The sequence below is a fragment of the Sinocyclocheilus grahami genome, unplaced genomic scaffold (genome assembly GCF_001515645.1).
Source record: "Sinocyclocheilus grahami isolate Dianchi unplaced genomic scaffold, SAMN03320097.WGS_v1.1 scaffold74.1, whole genome shotgun sequence".
Classification (NCBI taxonomy): domain Eukaryota; kingdom Metazoa; phylum Chordata; class Actinopteri; order Cypriniformes; family Cyprinidae; genus Sinocyclocheilus; species Sinocyclocheilus grahami.
This window is the reverse complement of record NW_015505253.1, coordinates 2,338,501-2,354,108: the sequence shown is the minus strand read 5'-3', so window position 1 is coordinate 2,354,108 and position 15,608 is coordinate 2,338,501. Positions and strand designations below refer to the sequence as shown.

General features: G+C 40.4%; 1 protein-coding gene across 1 annotated transcript; it reads right to left on the bottom strand.

The window, feature by feature from the left end:
* Positions 1-943: 943 nt before the first annotated feature.
* On the bottom strand, positions 944-14,682 carry mtnr1ba (melatonin receptor type 1Ba). Its single transcript, XM_016272956.1, has 2 exons — positions 13,572-14,682; positions 944-1,880 (listed from the first exon to the last, which is right to left on the bottom strand). The coding sequence occupies exons 1-2, from the start codon at positions 13,768-13,770 to the stop codon at positions 1,012-1,014; spliced, it is 1,068 nt and encodes a 355-aa protein (XP_016128442.1). The 5' UTR covers positions 13,771-14,682; the 3' UTR covers positions 944-1,011.
* Between the last annotated feature and the right edge of the window lie 926 nt (positions 14,683-15,608).

The following is a 15,608-nucleotide window of genomic DNA, read 5'->3' as shown; positions in this document are numbered from 1 at the left end:
TTTGAACCCTGTTAATGGATTCAATGCGAAACTTTTGCTCAGTTGAGTAAAAGTTTTAATGTAAGTATGCCGTAACGTGCAACATGTGCAGATGCGTTCTGCTGGTGCACAGACATAGGGAGCGTGTGATGTTTTGTTTTTTAACCTATGGAGAATATAAGAACATGTTCTTGCAGCATTTCGGCATATTCCCATAGGACGGCATCCACAGACCTAGTAGAGGAATGTTGTGGGAAGGTTATCGGAAGATTTCCACAGTGTTCGCATGAATGCAGCTGTGGGAGTTGCTCAAATTGAGTTTGCATAGCAATAGGGGAGTTTTACAAGAACGTTGCTGCAGTGTTTTGGGAAACGTTTGGATAACCTCTGCTGCAAACCTAAGGGAGCCCTAGTTTTACACTTTCTCTGTTGAGTTTAAAATTAATTGGTTGCATAGCACAAGGGAAGGCTGTAGTGTACTTACAGTGCCAAAAGTGCTATTGGAGCGCTGGGAAAATGTATGTCAAGATGCTGAGAGGTCACAAATGTGTGAGCATTTGGGGAGCATTTCTTTAATGTTGTTATATCATTAGGGAAGCACTTGTGAAATCTGAGAGATCTGTTAGGTGAGAATTTATGGGTGGTTGGAGGAAACAGCCTCCAACTAACAGTGAGAAAAATAAGTTATTTTCTAGGGGCTTGGAGAAGATGAAAATGTTCTGCAGTCTTTGTCTTCCTCGAGTTTGCACCTTTTGTCTGGTAAAGACTTATTGCACTGTTCTCAATCATTAGCATGCATTCATTGAATGTGATTGTAATACTTGTGTGAGATGTAATTAATTTTCCTAATACTGAGGATTATTATAATTGTATGGTTTCCAACAAATGAGGTATTGTTTTTTTTTGCAGAGGGTGGTATCTAAAGTGAGACATAAAAATGTTATTTTCAAGACATTAATGGATGCGATTTAAAACCTTTTTGCAGCATTCGCTCTTTGATATCTGTGAACAATTGAATGTATTGTGGGTAACTTATATTGTGTTCGCTTTGGGCTGATCATCGTTATTGTTGTTGCCAGGTGACTGTTTGTTGCTGCGCTCAGTCCCGCCCTTTGACGTCTCTTGCAGGAAGAGGCGTGGCTTACAAAGTGACAGAAGTATTCTTCGATATTCTCTGCGGAAGTTCTGATTGAGCAGTCCGTACACTACGGCATTCAGGCAGGAGTTAAAATATGCCATGAAATAACTCACCACAAACAGCCAATCAGGGACCAAGGGTGCTATGTGGGGCGGGTCCACCGCTACAGCCAGGCCAATCAGATTCAGCGGCGCCCAGCAGACGGCGAAAAGCACAAAGACGACAAACATGGTCAAGAAGTGGCGCAACTCACTCGGACGGAGGCGTGGCCTGACATCGGTTGTGACCCGCCTCCTCACGCGGAGCACCAGCACCCAAATCCTCAGATAGCAGAACGTAACTACCGCGATAGGAAGCAGGAAGTGCACGGTTACCACGGCGATGGTGTAGCCTGCGCTTGTCGTCTGACTAAAGGTGCATGAGTAAACGCGAGGGTCGTACGTCAACGACCCCAGCGCCAGGTTTGGAAGAATGGCGATGGCTGTGAGCACCCAGACTAACGTCAGAAGCGCCAGGGTTCCGGCGCGGCCGTAGATTTTCTCGTAGGTGTTGGCCTGGCAGATGAAACAGTAGCGGTTGATGGCGATGGCGGTGATGTTGAAGATGGAGCCGATGACACTCGCTCCCATCAGGAAGCCGCTGACCTTACACTCCATCTCCCCCGGCAACCAGCCCGCGTGCAGCATGCCGTGCAAGACCAGAGGGTAGGGATAGCAAACCACCAGGAGATCGGCGAAAGCCAGGCTCACTACAAACGCATTACCTAAAGCACACACACACAGACAGAATTCAAATACAAGGCCTTAGTTATGGCATTAAAGTTAATTGTTTTATTACATTCAAATCATGATGACAGCATTATTAAAACTCAAAATTATAAGTTGTAAACCAGATTTTTTGTTTTTGCACCAACTGATCGACCATTACATTATATAAAAAACAGCAAAATAGAAATGATGAGAACAGTAAGATGTAATCAGGGAACTACAGCACTTCAGGGGCGGATCTACCGGGGTGGCACGGGGTGGCAACTGCCACCCAAAGAAAAAGCTGTGCAACCCCACCTGCCACCCCAGAATTATCACAGAATAAAATTGAAATGTAAGCAGTGTTTCATATGCTTCTTTTCAGCAGAGGCGATGACTGCAAAATAATGTCAAGAAAACACGTCTTTCAGTAAACTGTGCATGATAGTTGCACACGCACGCAGCGCACCCAGTGTAGTCGGTTACATTAACAAATTACTCTTATGAACCGGTTCTTTGCGAGTCAGAAACACTAATGAATTGATTTTACATTTGTTCATGAAAATTACTGCTTCTCGTCTAACTAGAAGTCTTCTGAGATCTGTCTTCTGACCTTATCCCGTCCGGATATGTCTGAGATTCATCCCGTAATTGTTTGGTGATCCGATTCTCTGACCGCTTGCTCCACTTTCATCATGGATATAGGCCTTTTTTGCCATCCGACAAAACAATAACATGAAATCAATAAGAAGATGCAGATCACCGAATCTAGTAGCAGCAGAGTTAGGTAAGAATCTAATCGTATTGCAGTTTTTGTACAGTAAACATGTTGTACACCCTCAAAACCTGCTAAAGTGTTGCTAGTTGGTTGCTAGGATATTCTGGGTGGTTGCTAGGCTCTTGCTATGCAGTTGCTGGGGCGGTGCTAGAGTATATGTTTGATAGTGTGATCTGGGTGATTACAGCTATTCCCACCTCAGTTCATTACAGAAAATCAAACATTGGTTTCAAAACTGATCCAGTTTCAGTGCTTTGATATTATTGTATTCCTTTCTAATGTTAGGAAAATCAAAAGCTTTTGTTGCTCTTAAACTTGCACTAAAACGTGATTTATACCACCCAAGTAGCCTACGTAATATTAATAGAACCACTTGTATTCTTTAGTGATGCAAGCTCAGAAATATTTACTGTTGAAGTTTTTTATATCGTGTATTGACTTGGTGCCATGATGGATTTTGAAATATTAGTATTTATTTTTCTGTTTAAACAATATAGATGATTACTTCATGGTAATGCAATAGGCTATTTGTGAACACAATTGTGTATGTCAGGCCATAAATCTCCAATCCATCTTTGTTGTTTTTTTGAACAACAAATAAAAATGTCTCTTTCTTGTTAAGTACATGTGAAAAACTGACTCCGACCAAAATGCAAGAGGTTCTTCAGATTTATAAATTTCTCCATGAAATCATGACTAGAAAATGAAATTAATGTATTTTTTATACACGTTTACAAATGTTCGTAGAGTAGAAAACACAAACACCAGAAAGGAAACTTGATAACAGCACCTGAACTGTAGTCGATCGACAATATTGTGTGTCTGGAAGTGTGGGTGTGTTTGTGTGTGTGTGTGTATATAATGTGTAGGACAGGCTCAGGTGCTGTAGTATTTTGACTGTGAGGTTCACACAGAGTGCAGATCCATTAGATTAAGTGCGGTGTCTGTGACACTGAGTTCTCCTCTACAGTGCTTGTTTGTGCATGTTTGCTTGGTTTACCAGTCAGTCTCTCGTATACATGTGTTGTGTGCTGGTTTGTTGGGAGTTGAGGTTTTCTCCTCAGATCAGCTTGTATTAGCATTTATACCACAGATGGAGTTCACATGGAGTTCAACACAGCACTGTACACACACTTGTGCTCCTAAACCAAATGCGTTACAGAACTCAAATAGGTTTTGTAATGGATACATGCATTTAGTGAATATCGATCAAATGCATCTGGGAAAAAGAGTCTATATAGAAAGTGATCATTTTAGGTTAATATTCTACATCATACCTCATCCACATGACTGATGCTCCATTCACACTGATTTTATTGCTAGAAGTCAGCACGTCGCTAGTAGCCATTCGTCTTGCTCTAATACATTGGTATAGATATTGCAGCAATGCATTATATAATGAACAATATGAATGACTATCAATGCATGATTCAAACATGTTTAAAACGACACTTTCTGACCCTCTTTAAATTCCATTGATGCTCGTTTGCGTAAATGTAAACTGTTGCATCACAGGACACGCCAACAATGCATTGCATGAACACTGTTGCTTATGTCTCCAGAAATTGAATGATTTGGGGTCACCGCAAACCGCTGTCAACTTTCACAGCCGCCCATTTCCTCTTATCTCACTCTCCCTCTTCTTCTTCATTTTGTCTTTCTCATTTGGATCCATCAATGTCTGCTATCTTTCTCTTGCTCGGTGTCAATATCTCTCACCGTATCTGATTTCTAATCCATCTCTTTTCCTCTCACTTATTACAACTCAATTCGCCTTCCCTCACTTTCGTCCTTTCTCATAAGAAGATTAAGAGGCAAGAGGAAGCAAGCAGCTGGGTTTTAAACGTTTTAATTGGAACGTCGAAAGGCTTTCTGAGAGAGAAACTTGGTATAAACTCTTGTTCCGAAACTGGGCCAGAATGTATGCACTTGAACCTGAAAACAGAGTTTAGCGCCACAGAGATGCCTAAGCAAAGAAACAAATAAAAATCGGATTTAGTAGAGCACCACACACACACACACACACACACACACACACATATGCGCTTGCGCTCATTACCTCTGTGATCCTGCCGCATGCTGATGTGAGGAAGAGGGTGTGAGGAATAAGTGTTCAGGAGATAGTGTGCCAGATACACAAATGTTTCCTGCAGAATTCTGGGCTTTGACATTTGGAACAACATTTAGTTTTGTTTGCTAAACAGATGAATTTAGGAACTGCTGCCTTCACACTAAAAAAAAAAAACATTGGCCCCTGCTTTTAAATGATTGTACCACTTACCTATTACATCAGATGTTGTTAACCAAAACTACTGTATTCAGAATGTTTCAGGGAATGCATGAACTGTACTGAATATCTTCAATGCAAAGTCGCTTTGGATAAAAGCGTATGCCGAATGCATAAATGAAACGTACAGTAAAATGCTTTCTGTGATTTGACAAACAAAAAATATCTGGTGTCTGGTTTATTGTGTTTCACTACTTCAGAAACATTCCCAGTAAAGGATGCTAATAGGGATCAGAAGTGAAGACAAGGAGAGAAAATAAAGTTTTAAAGCACCCCATGAAACATAGAGAGAAATGCAAGTGAATTGGTAAGAGAAACGAGAGATTCCAAGTGTATTCCAGTGGAAAAATTCATGGGATTTTGTTTAAATTAAGACCAGATCTGCACTGTCTGTGGTGTGTTTTACATTGCAAAAGCAGAACAAAAGGGAAAAACCCAGAACACAGCTAAAGCTTTTACAGCAGAAGCTCCTATGATATCAGTCACAAGCTTTACAATATTTCATCTCTCATGCATATAAGCACATAAAAGTTTTAATGAAAAAAAAAAGAAATATTCCAAATGTATCATTTACAGTAACTTACAATTAGCAAAGGATTGGAAAAAGTGGAAAAAGTCTTCAGATTAATTTATACATGTGAAGAATAGGTTGAGAATTATAACCTAGCTCATATGAAGACAGGAATCATGTCTTTTTTTTTTTTTTGCTGATTAAGGCGTAATACAAGAATTCTTCACCTTGCCGAAAGCAAAAATCTATGAAAAGCACATAATTTTTGTGAGGAAGTGTGACATGCTCATGCAAAACAGGCTCTATTTTTGGATTCAGCACCCCAAAATTGGTAAGAAACAAGTATTGGATTTCATTCAGCAAGTATGGTGCAGGCCAGTGTTATTTTTCTAAAAAATCTCTGTGTTTCACAGAAGAAAAGAAAGTCATATACAACAGGAACAGAATAAGGGTAAGTAATCGATGAGATTCTTTTCATTTTTGGGTGGAGTATTCCTTTAACTATTCAAGTCACAGACACTTTTACAAGCTTTAAAACTCTAAATGTCAAACAGCGAACCTGAAGAATGGGTTAAATGGAGTAAAGAATGTACTGTATTCAAATATGTTAACATTACAATTGCATTAAATGATCCAAAAGGTCTTGAAGGTACAGTCAACTAAATAAAAGCACGACTGATGCACAAGAGTGAGACAAGCCCATTTTTTAAACCGGTCGCATAAATGTATAATATGAAATCTAGAAACCCAGTATCATGGTCTGACTCACCAATAGCCCAAATGTCAAACTAAACCCATGGGTCTCATTAATGCTTCAACTGTTTCTACTAGGCACCATTGAGATTAAAAATGAGATTTTTCTCATGAGAAAACGACCATCTCATCTCGTTTCAGAAAAGAGCTCGACAATGTCTCAAACTGTGGTCAGATTTGCCAAGTAACTAGCTAATTTTTTTCCCATCATGCAGAAAATTTTAAGAGGAAGGGGATATTTAAACGAGACACACATGAGAACTCCAATAGGTCTTTTGAGCCACCTCTGAGCATTAAAAGTTTCCTCCGGGTGTCTCTCTTATACACATAAGCACATACAAAGGCTTTAATTAAAAACAGCATAACAGAGAATGCTCACACACACACACACAACCATTAGTGACGGCAACGGTGGGTAGTGCTTAGTCAACATGAATGTTAATTAAATCTCTAATGACCCCAAACTAACGAGGACTTCACTAACACAATCACTATTTCATAGGGTAAAAACACACATGAAGGGTTCTACCATTGTAGCATCTCTCTTTTGCCTTCCTAACTGAGTGTGTGTGTGTGTGTGTGTGTGTGCATAAGATAAATGAACGCGGGTCTAAAGTGCTTCCCGTCGTAGCAGCTCTGCAGGCAATGTCCTCAGGGACTTTGCAATCTCACTTGGCACCAATAACCCTGTATCTGAGGAAATTTTAGTGGGTGTGTGTTTATCAAGGAGTGGATTTGTTGGATGATCAAACGGCTTTGTATAAAATGGTCACACACACACACACACACATACACACACACACAAACGTTCACGTAGAAAATGCTAAATTTTTCTTTGTCAGCTACGGATCGCGTTTCACTGCTCGTCGCTGACGCGGCCGGTCTCCGTTGACACTGATGCTGTTTTTGACTGACCTCTGCAGCCTGTGTTCCATTCCAAACTTTTACACTTCAACCTCTACGTTTTTCAGATGCACCAATCACTTTTACAGCTCTTAAACTCTGACCTCTTGCTTTTTCACCGAAATGACAAAGAGCCACCTCTCACTGCAGATTTTACAAGATTGCTAGGTTGTGTGCAAGTGTGCACAGCAAAAAGTTACAAGAGTTCTGCAATTCACATTAGTTCTCACAGCTAGCTGCGTTCTTCATTGATGCACGAGCCGAGTGATCCACCGCTAAGAGTCGTGCTCTTTTGTTTGAGGTTTCGAGGCCTTCACGCCAATTCAACTGTCAGCCAGTAGAAAATGCCAGGCCGTCGTCGTTGAGCATCTGTCAGCTTAGTTTTAGGGTGTGTTCTGTGCCGTCGACACTAGTTGGACCGCATTGGTGGCTTTTTTGGCCAATTGAGCGTGTTGAATCGGAGTCATGCAGTCGGTGAGACGGATTACTTTGATTGGATATTCAGCGTAGCAAACCAGTGCATGAGAAGAGAAGCAAAAGTAATGAAAGCGAGCAAATGACAAAGTCAAGAGGACACACAAAAACAGCTGTTTTGATGTTACATAATTTCATCTGCACATTCCAATACGTGTATATTTTCATAATGACAAGGCTGTCTGGAATGAAGACAGAGATTAACATGACTAATATTAAAAATGGTAAGCAAGTGCGGCTTTGGTAACGGTTTGTATATCCACACTTCTAGTTTCAGTTTCACTTTTTGAATGATAAATTTAGTCTATTACCACCTTACGACACAGATAGGTATTTCCTCTCCACAGTACGTGGCAGCTGGCCATTGACTGTAGTCTTTGCACTGTTTCAGCCCAGTTACAACACCCAGGGGTTTTCCTGCATTGAAAATATTTTGGCAGCTGCCAAAATGAATCTTTGTCCCGCCAAAGCTTTATTTGATCATTTAATGTGATTAATGGGTGATGTAGATGGCTGCTGTACTTGTGATGGCAGTATGCAGTGCATGTTGATGACTACGGGAGAGAACGCCTTTCTAGTCACACTGTTTTATTACCTCATTACTTTGATCAAACTTCTCACTTCACCTTCTTTGCCTCTGTATGAAATGCCCTTCTTAAAAAAGAAATATCACTTTGATCTTACATGGATTTGCTTTTCAAATGAATCATAAAACATAAATCACATTCTGGCAATAGGTGAATAAGGGCTAGTTAGCTTAACATAGTATCAAACACACAACTTTTTTGCTCCAAAATGAACTAATATCAGTCTAGTGTTTAAAATAACCTCCTTCTGTGGTCCAATGTGACTAATTATCATAGAATGAGACAGAAAATCTATTATTTTATTGATTTCTATACTGTGATACAAGCGATATTGATTCGCACTCCGTTAAATATATAGCGTATTTCTAGGAAAATGTGCGAGATGGCTTGAGCACAGATGAACCATTGATATTGATGCAATCGTGTTTATTGCCTTCATGTTTCATCATTCAAAACATCTTTATCACTATTTTATTCAGCTACAGATAGTCTCAGCCTCAGACGTCACGCCCACGGCTGACCGTCTGATGCATATGGCACACAAAATTGGAAACACTTCAGGAGTTTCAAAGTCATCATCTGATTGATTGAATTCTACAGAACTTCTGGGAGACATGTGTGTAGCGCTTTTTAACATTTGCCTGGAAACAATAATGCCATGAAGCCAAACACCCTCATGGAAGAATAAAGCTGTCATGTTTACAACTGTGATGACGAGCGCTTATCAGGATCAACTAAACGCTGGATTTTCAAAAGTATGTGAAATATGTAAAGTTCACAGAATAGACTTTTTAAAATACGTCCAAGAGTTTCATCCTTTCATCAAATACTATTAATCCTAAATAGTATTTGAAATTAGAATTAGTTTGTCCCAAATCGTAGCATGTTGAAATAAGTAACTCAAAGGAACCCAGATGGTTTACTATTTCCGGTACAAATTCGATGCACACTCTAATGGCTAATATTGCCCACACCCACATTGCATGTTGGATGAGGATTTTTTTAGAACTACAAACATGCATAATAAGTGATTAAAAACTAAAAACATGGTGGATATGTGAGACTGATGGACAAGTAGAGAATGGGGTGTGAGTGATTAATAATCAATATCTAACCTGATAAAAAAATTATTTAATGTTATCCGCATTATATTTCATGCATATGCAGCAACATTGTGAACTTTAAAAAAAGATAAGTTTGGTCATTAACTTTTAAATGCATCATTATGCGAACACATGAGCAGAGTTCTCTGCATGATAGACCCATGGCTGGCAGAGCAACGTGCCTCTACCTGCCTCTAGGATCTTTAGGATGATGTTAACTGTGACAAGAGGAGTGACATGGCAGTTTAAATGGTGACAGGATGCTCATAAAATCATCCGTTAAAGACGTAATTATGACAAAGTAGTATGTCCCAAAGCTTGCATACTATTCTGCTACACACTCAAAAATATGTACTTTTATTCACAAAAAGAGTACATACTTTTAGGGCATAAGTAGGCAAATTGGAACACAGCATATGACTTCTATGAATCTCACTGTTAGACTTTCTGTGCAACGGCACCCTCTGGCTTCCAGGATGAATGAAACAGACCTTACATGACAGTGTTTAACGTGTCATAATGCCCCATTTTTAGTAAAAATAGAACAAATAATAGGCCTACTCCTCTCTTTTAAGTAAATGTTTTCTCTGACTGAGCACACTTTTGGACAACAACCGCTGTTTATTAAAGTACTCTGATGCAAAGAGCACAAGAGTTTTTTCTCAGTGAATGCATAAGAAGCTCATATTTCATATTAAATGCATGGACTCAGTTTTTGATTTTGCATTTTGGTACTGTGTGTATGGATGACTGTGTTCGTCAGCCACCACCAAAGACCATTTTTGACCCTGGAAAAACCCTGAACACAGTCCGCTTTTGTCCCAGCTATTTCTTTGTTGTTGTTTGGTGTGTCACGACTCTTTTAAGCAAACAGAAAAGTCCTAACAATTGCTCAAAGAAAAGACTTGCCGAATGATTTTTGACAAGTGTTGTACAGTCATTGTATCGACAAAAACAAAAAACTTTTTTCCCCCAAAATATCTTCTTTTGTGTTCCTCTGAAGAAAAAAGGTTTCCATTTAAAACCATCCCTGTAATGCTTCACTCCTCAAAGTTCAATGCATCGGGAAACATAGTCATCAATCATCTGAAAAGGCCTTTATTGCTCTACAGGGATATGACCCTCAATTTTACGAGAAAAAATGTCTTAAACACATCACTTTCTTTTACTCTAGGGAATTACACAGCTGCTAGGGCGTGATGGAATGCAGCCAGACAGAAGTATGGGTGTGGTTTAGTCATCTCATTTGCATACAGTTTCGCCAGACCCAATAGGATTTTATTCAGTGCACTGCACAGCAAATGGAACCTTTAGGAAAAAACTAAACACATCTGATGTATTAATCAATACTACCTGCTCCTGCAGTTCAACTGGACACAGCACAAAGCCGAGCATGTAGAAGAACAAAAAGCACAAAAAGGCACTCCAATACTATAAGTGAAGGATGCAGTCAAGGGTGACAGACACGCAACATTTATCGCATGCCCTTTGAGTATCTATATAGAGCAACAGCAAGCTCATCACTCTATGCTAATGAGACACTGAATGTCACCTTGTGGTACACAAATACACCTCTACCAAACACAAGCAAAAGCCCATAACATGAGGTCATGGGCCAAATCTAACTGTCTCAATAAACACCAGAACCAAAGACACAACTTTAAGAGTGAAGGACTGGATTGAAAGCACAATAGAGATGAAGAATAAGAGTGAAAGGGAGTGTTTAGAGGGGAATGACAGCAACATTTCTGTCATTTCGGTCTCTCTCTTCATCCCTTTGTAGACAACATGTTTTATTTGAAAGCTGGAGTGCAGGGCTGTGCAGGTAAACGGATACATTGCCGTGGTTACCGTAGCTTTGTTAATGATGGGATGATTTCACCTGCACATTTCAAGATAAGAAAATGTCAAAAATCTCCAAAGACACAATGACATGCATAGAAAAGCTCTCTTTCCCCTTGCTACCCGCTCTCGCTTTGTCTGTTCTCACTCTCACACACTCCATATTACTGATGACTATTACAGAAAACAGCCGACATATCAAACTCTGACCTAATAACACAGCAATGTCGAATGGTTTGACAGACTGCCTGTTTAGAGATATTGCAGTTCAAATCTGTGTTTACCTACTCTCTCTTTCTCATTGTGTTTTTTTCTGTTTCCATTGACAGCTTTTTCTGTGCTGTGGTAAGCAATGAAATGCTGAAATCTTAAAAATTGCATTTTAAAACCCCATCGGTCCTTAAGACATCACAGTGGAAAAGAACTCTGGCATTCTGAGGTCAGATCATGCAAATTATGAAGAGAACAAAAGAATATTTTAAAACAACCCTGGTAATTTCACTATCCTGTTTTTCTTTCTTTTGGGGAAGTCGTGGCCTAATGGTTAGAGAGTCGGACTCGTAACCCAAAGGTTGTGGGTTTGAGTCTTGTACCGGCAGGGATTGTAGGTGGGGGGAGTGAATGTACAGTGCTCTCTCCCACCTTCAATACCACGACTGAGGTGCCCTTGAGCAAGGCACCCCCAACTGCTCCCCGGGTGCTGCAGCATAAATGGCTGCCCACTGCTCCGGGTGTGTGTTCACTGCTGTGTGTGTGTGTTCACTGCTGTGTGTGTGCACTTTGGATGGGTTAAATGCAGAGCACTAATTCCAAGTATGGGTCGCACACGTCACTTCACTTGTTACTTGTCTATTTTAGTTTCTTAAATTGTTCTTTGCTTATCCAATTTTCTCCCACATCTCATTTTGTGATTTTTTTTAAATACATACTAGTACTCGATTTTTTTCTTGCAGAGTAGGAACACGTTTTCAGAAGTTTTGCGTGCCTGTGTTTTGTCTCTAACACTTCACAATATAAAGACATCACAGCTATTTGAAACTGGAAAGCACTGCCAGATAATAATGAAAAAATGCAAATGAAGATCCATAATTTGAAACCATATGGTACTTCATATTAATGAATGAGGGACTCCAATAAAATGCTTTTTCTGAGTGGAATTAACTGGAATTGCGTTGCATTTTCTCTCACACTCACTCACTCCAACACAGCCAGCACATAAGTGATAGATGCTGGTGGTAAATCTGAGCTATTGCGGTTTCAGACATGCAATTCCCAACCGGCACTCATTCTCAGGTACACACATATGTGTGTGTAAATTATTGATTCATGCCAAAGGATTTTGGTTTATCTCTGAATTTTAAAATTAAGTATCCAAACGTACATTTGTCATCTTCACAAGCATACCGCCACTCTCTGGCTCACATTCACATGGTCTTCAAACGTCCGTTAAAGTATCGCTGTCAGACAGCCTTGAGTGCACAGTGTTATTCTCAGGCTCTGACCGTCTTTGATATCTGTGTGTTATGTAACGTCAAACCCTCTCGTGTCCATGAAACATATTGTTTCAGGTTTCGCTTTGTGAAAATGAGCATAAAATTGAATGAATGAACAAACTAAACAAGGAATGAATTAATGAGAAATGAATGACAAACATATGAATGAATAAACAAATGTGGAAAAATAATTTCCACATTTTCATGCATAAGATGTTCAGTGTCTTAAAAGCAGTAAGCTTGTTTTACTTGGCAAAATGAATCATTAGGCACATGTAAAAGACTAATTAGCAGGTTAATCTAGGCTATTTCTATAACTGACATTTAAAACTAAAAGATAAAAATAATTAAATAACAGACAATGTATTTGTATAAGTTTAAGAAACGATTTTAAAGATAAATTATGTTAAATAGAATCATATTTAAAGACACTGAAATGATTTCAATAATCAAATGCTGAGCCTCAAATGCTGTATGTTTGCAGAACAGATGATGGACATCCATCTCAAAATGATTTTAGACAAATTCCCATCTTTTTGTATAAGATTTGTATTGTCATTCATGCTCAGGCCATATTGTGCACGTGAATGGTTGGTAACCGTGTGAATGAAGCACTAGGCTTATTCTTGAATTTTTTCCGTGTGGCACGAGAACACACACGACAGCTGATGACAGTATTAATGACCCTCCTCTGAAACTGCAAATGAGTCATACGAGTATTATCCTAATAACTCCTTGTCATGAGCCAGTGAATGATTATCATCCGCTCTTAAGGGCCGTTCACAAACGACGCGTTCTTGCGTTCTTTTTTCTTAATCGTTTTGCATTGTAGTGTAACTTTGGAATGCGTTTGCTCCATTCCGTTGCCTCGCGTTCAGCTGTTTTGAATGCAAGAACGGGTCATGTGCGAACATCCCCTCATCTCTCCGTTAATGAATGTGGACTGAACGCGCGCGCTCACTCACTCACTCACTCACCCGCGTTTCTCAGTTTTCTATTTCTGAGCACCGAGATGATCACCAGCACGTTACCGAGCACATCCACCACGCTCGTGAAGATCAGCACACCGGCCAGCACCATGACGACCCATACTGGCCGTGCACCTGCTCCGCTACCCCAAGCGCGACCCTGCGTGACTTCCGTCCGGTTCCTGATGAGGGAGACATTCTCGGGCATCTCGGGAAAAATCTTCACCCTCTCTCACAAAAACACGCTCGGTATCTTTCTCACGAAGCTTCTGCCATCTTCACCTTCAACAATTAAACATTTCCACATTCTCAACAAGCCTTGGGAAGCTCGGTGACGCGTTTTCTTTTCTCATGCATGTGCCACGTGAAACATAAATTTTCCACCCGGTTCTTCTTCTCGCGATTGACGAATATGTTCAACTTCACAGTGCTCTTTCTCTCTCCTCGCCTCGCGCGCTCTTTTAAAACTCACACACGGTGAGAGCGCGGCGACGCACCTCGAGCTTCTCCGAGCATCTCGCCCCAGTCGCGTGCGCTCCGGTATTTCCCATTGATGACTGAGGGATCACGCTCACGCTGGTGTGGGTTCATCCCTCTTCCTCCACCTCAACCAATTCTTCCTCCTCTTGCCGTTCAGTTTTATTTACAGTGACGCTTGAGCTGAGGTAAACCGAGACGCTTCCAAAAGGCTGTCACACGTGGGACGCGCCAGCTCGCCGGTATGTCCAGTCAGTCAGACTTTATTTATTTATTAATTCACTCGGTGGCGACGGAATCCGATGCGTGAGATCGGATGATGTGCTCCCGTTTCGGTTCAATTCCCGCCTTTTAGGAGTGTCAAACCTTTAAGTCCAATACACCGGTGTGTGTCGTTAAAAACGCTTCTTTTTGTTTACTACGACGGTCTTCGCGTTTGAGGGGCAAGACTGTCGTTAAATGAACGAATCCAACTCAGAATTTCTGAGCGGTAGTTCCGTGTTTTCCCGCCTCAAAGCGAGTCCCTCAGCGACTCCGCTCCCGCCGGCTGCACGCGAGCGGAGTTTCCGGTCCAGTTCTCGGACAAGTCCAGTTAAACGACAGCTGGAGAGACGTCGCCCTCGACCCGCTCCGCACCGCCGGTCTCTCGCGCTCTCCTCATTAAGGACCAAAAAATCGTTGAGCGCGCGCCACCGTTGTTTACAGCTGCCCCGTTCACACGCTCTGGGAGCCTCCGCGTGCGTCTGAACTTGTACTGAGAGCGCGCAGGTGCACGTGCCACAAATAACGGGTTTGAAATAAAAGGCCTTGCAGCGTTTTCTCACTGATTACCGAGCGATAGGAAAGCTACTTTAAAGACAGCTTCCACAACCATCACCAAACACCATGCATTTCTTAGATATGAAATTTAATAGAAAATCAATTCTATCAAATAAAACAACCTGTAGTAAAATGAATACATAGCAAATAAAAATGTCTCGTTAATATATCTTTTAAATAATTAAAAACCATTGTAAGAAGCAGTGAACTCAAAATGTGAAGATGACAAATTTCATCAAAAATAACGTCATTTATGACCTATAGCCTAATTGCTGGATGGGTCCAACTTGATTAAAACATATAAATACCTGTATGCAATGCAATGAGAGGAAATTAAAATACAACAATATTTACAGTCTAACTAAACTTAAGCTAAAGCCCTGCCCCCAGTGCTTTAGACATCACAATAACTTGCAGCTTTTTCTAGCCATAACTCATTCACTTAGACATGATGACGAATCTGAGTGACATACAATGTGATCAGTCACAGTTATAGGGGTTTATTTAAAACAATTAATATGTTAATAATAGACTTGTGTGGGGACAAATAAATAATAGCCTATAGCAATCTCAGATTGAACAAAAACACAGGCAGAAAATGTCCAGAGAATAAGTACAGTACAGAAAATACAGTAAGTTGATTACATAATTCAGAAAATAAAGCAGAATTTTCAGTTCTGCTCAGTTCTTATTTCTTCCTCAAAAACACTTATGTATCTTACATGATACCTTGTAGACTTTGCTTCAGGA

What these genes read in the sequence shown, in the direction of transcription:
- mtnr1ba (XM_016272956.1), bottom strand. Translation starts at nt 13,770, where the DNA reads ATGCCCGAGAATGTCTCCCTCATCAGGAACCGGACGGAAGTCACGCAG. An exon ending in TAGAAAACTGAGAAACGCGG is followed by an intron (nt 1,881 to 13,571) that starts GTGAGTGAGTGA and finishes TGTGTGCTTTAG; the next exon opens with GTAATGCGTTTGTAGTGAGC.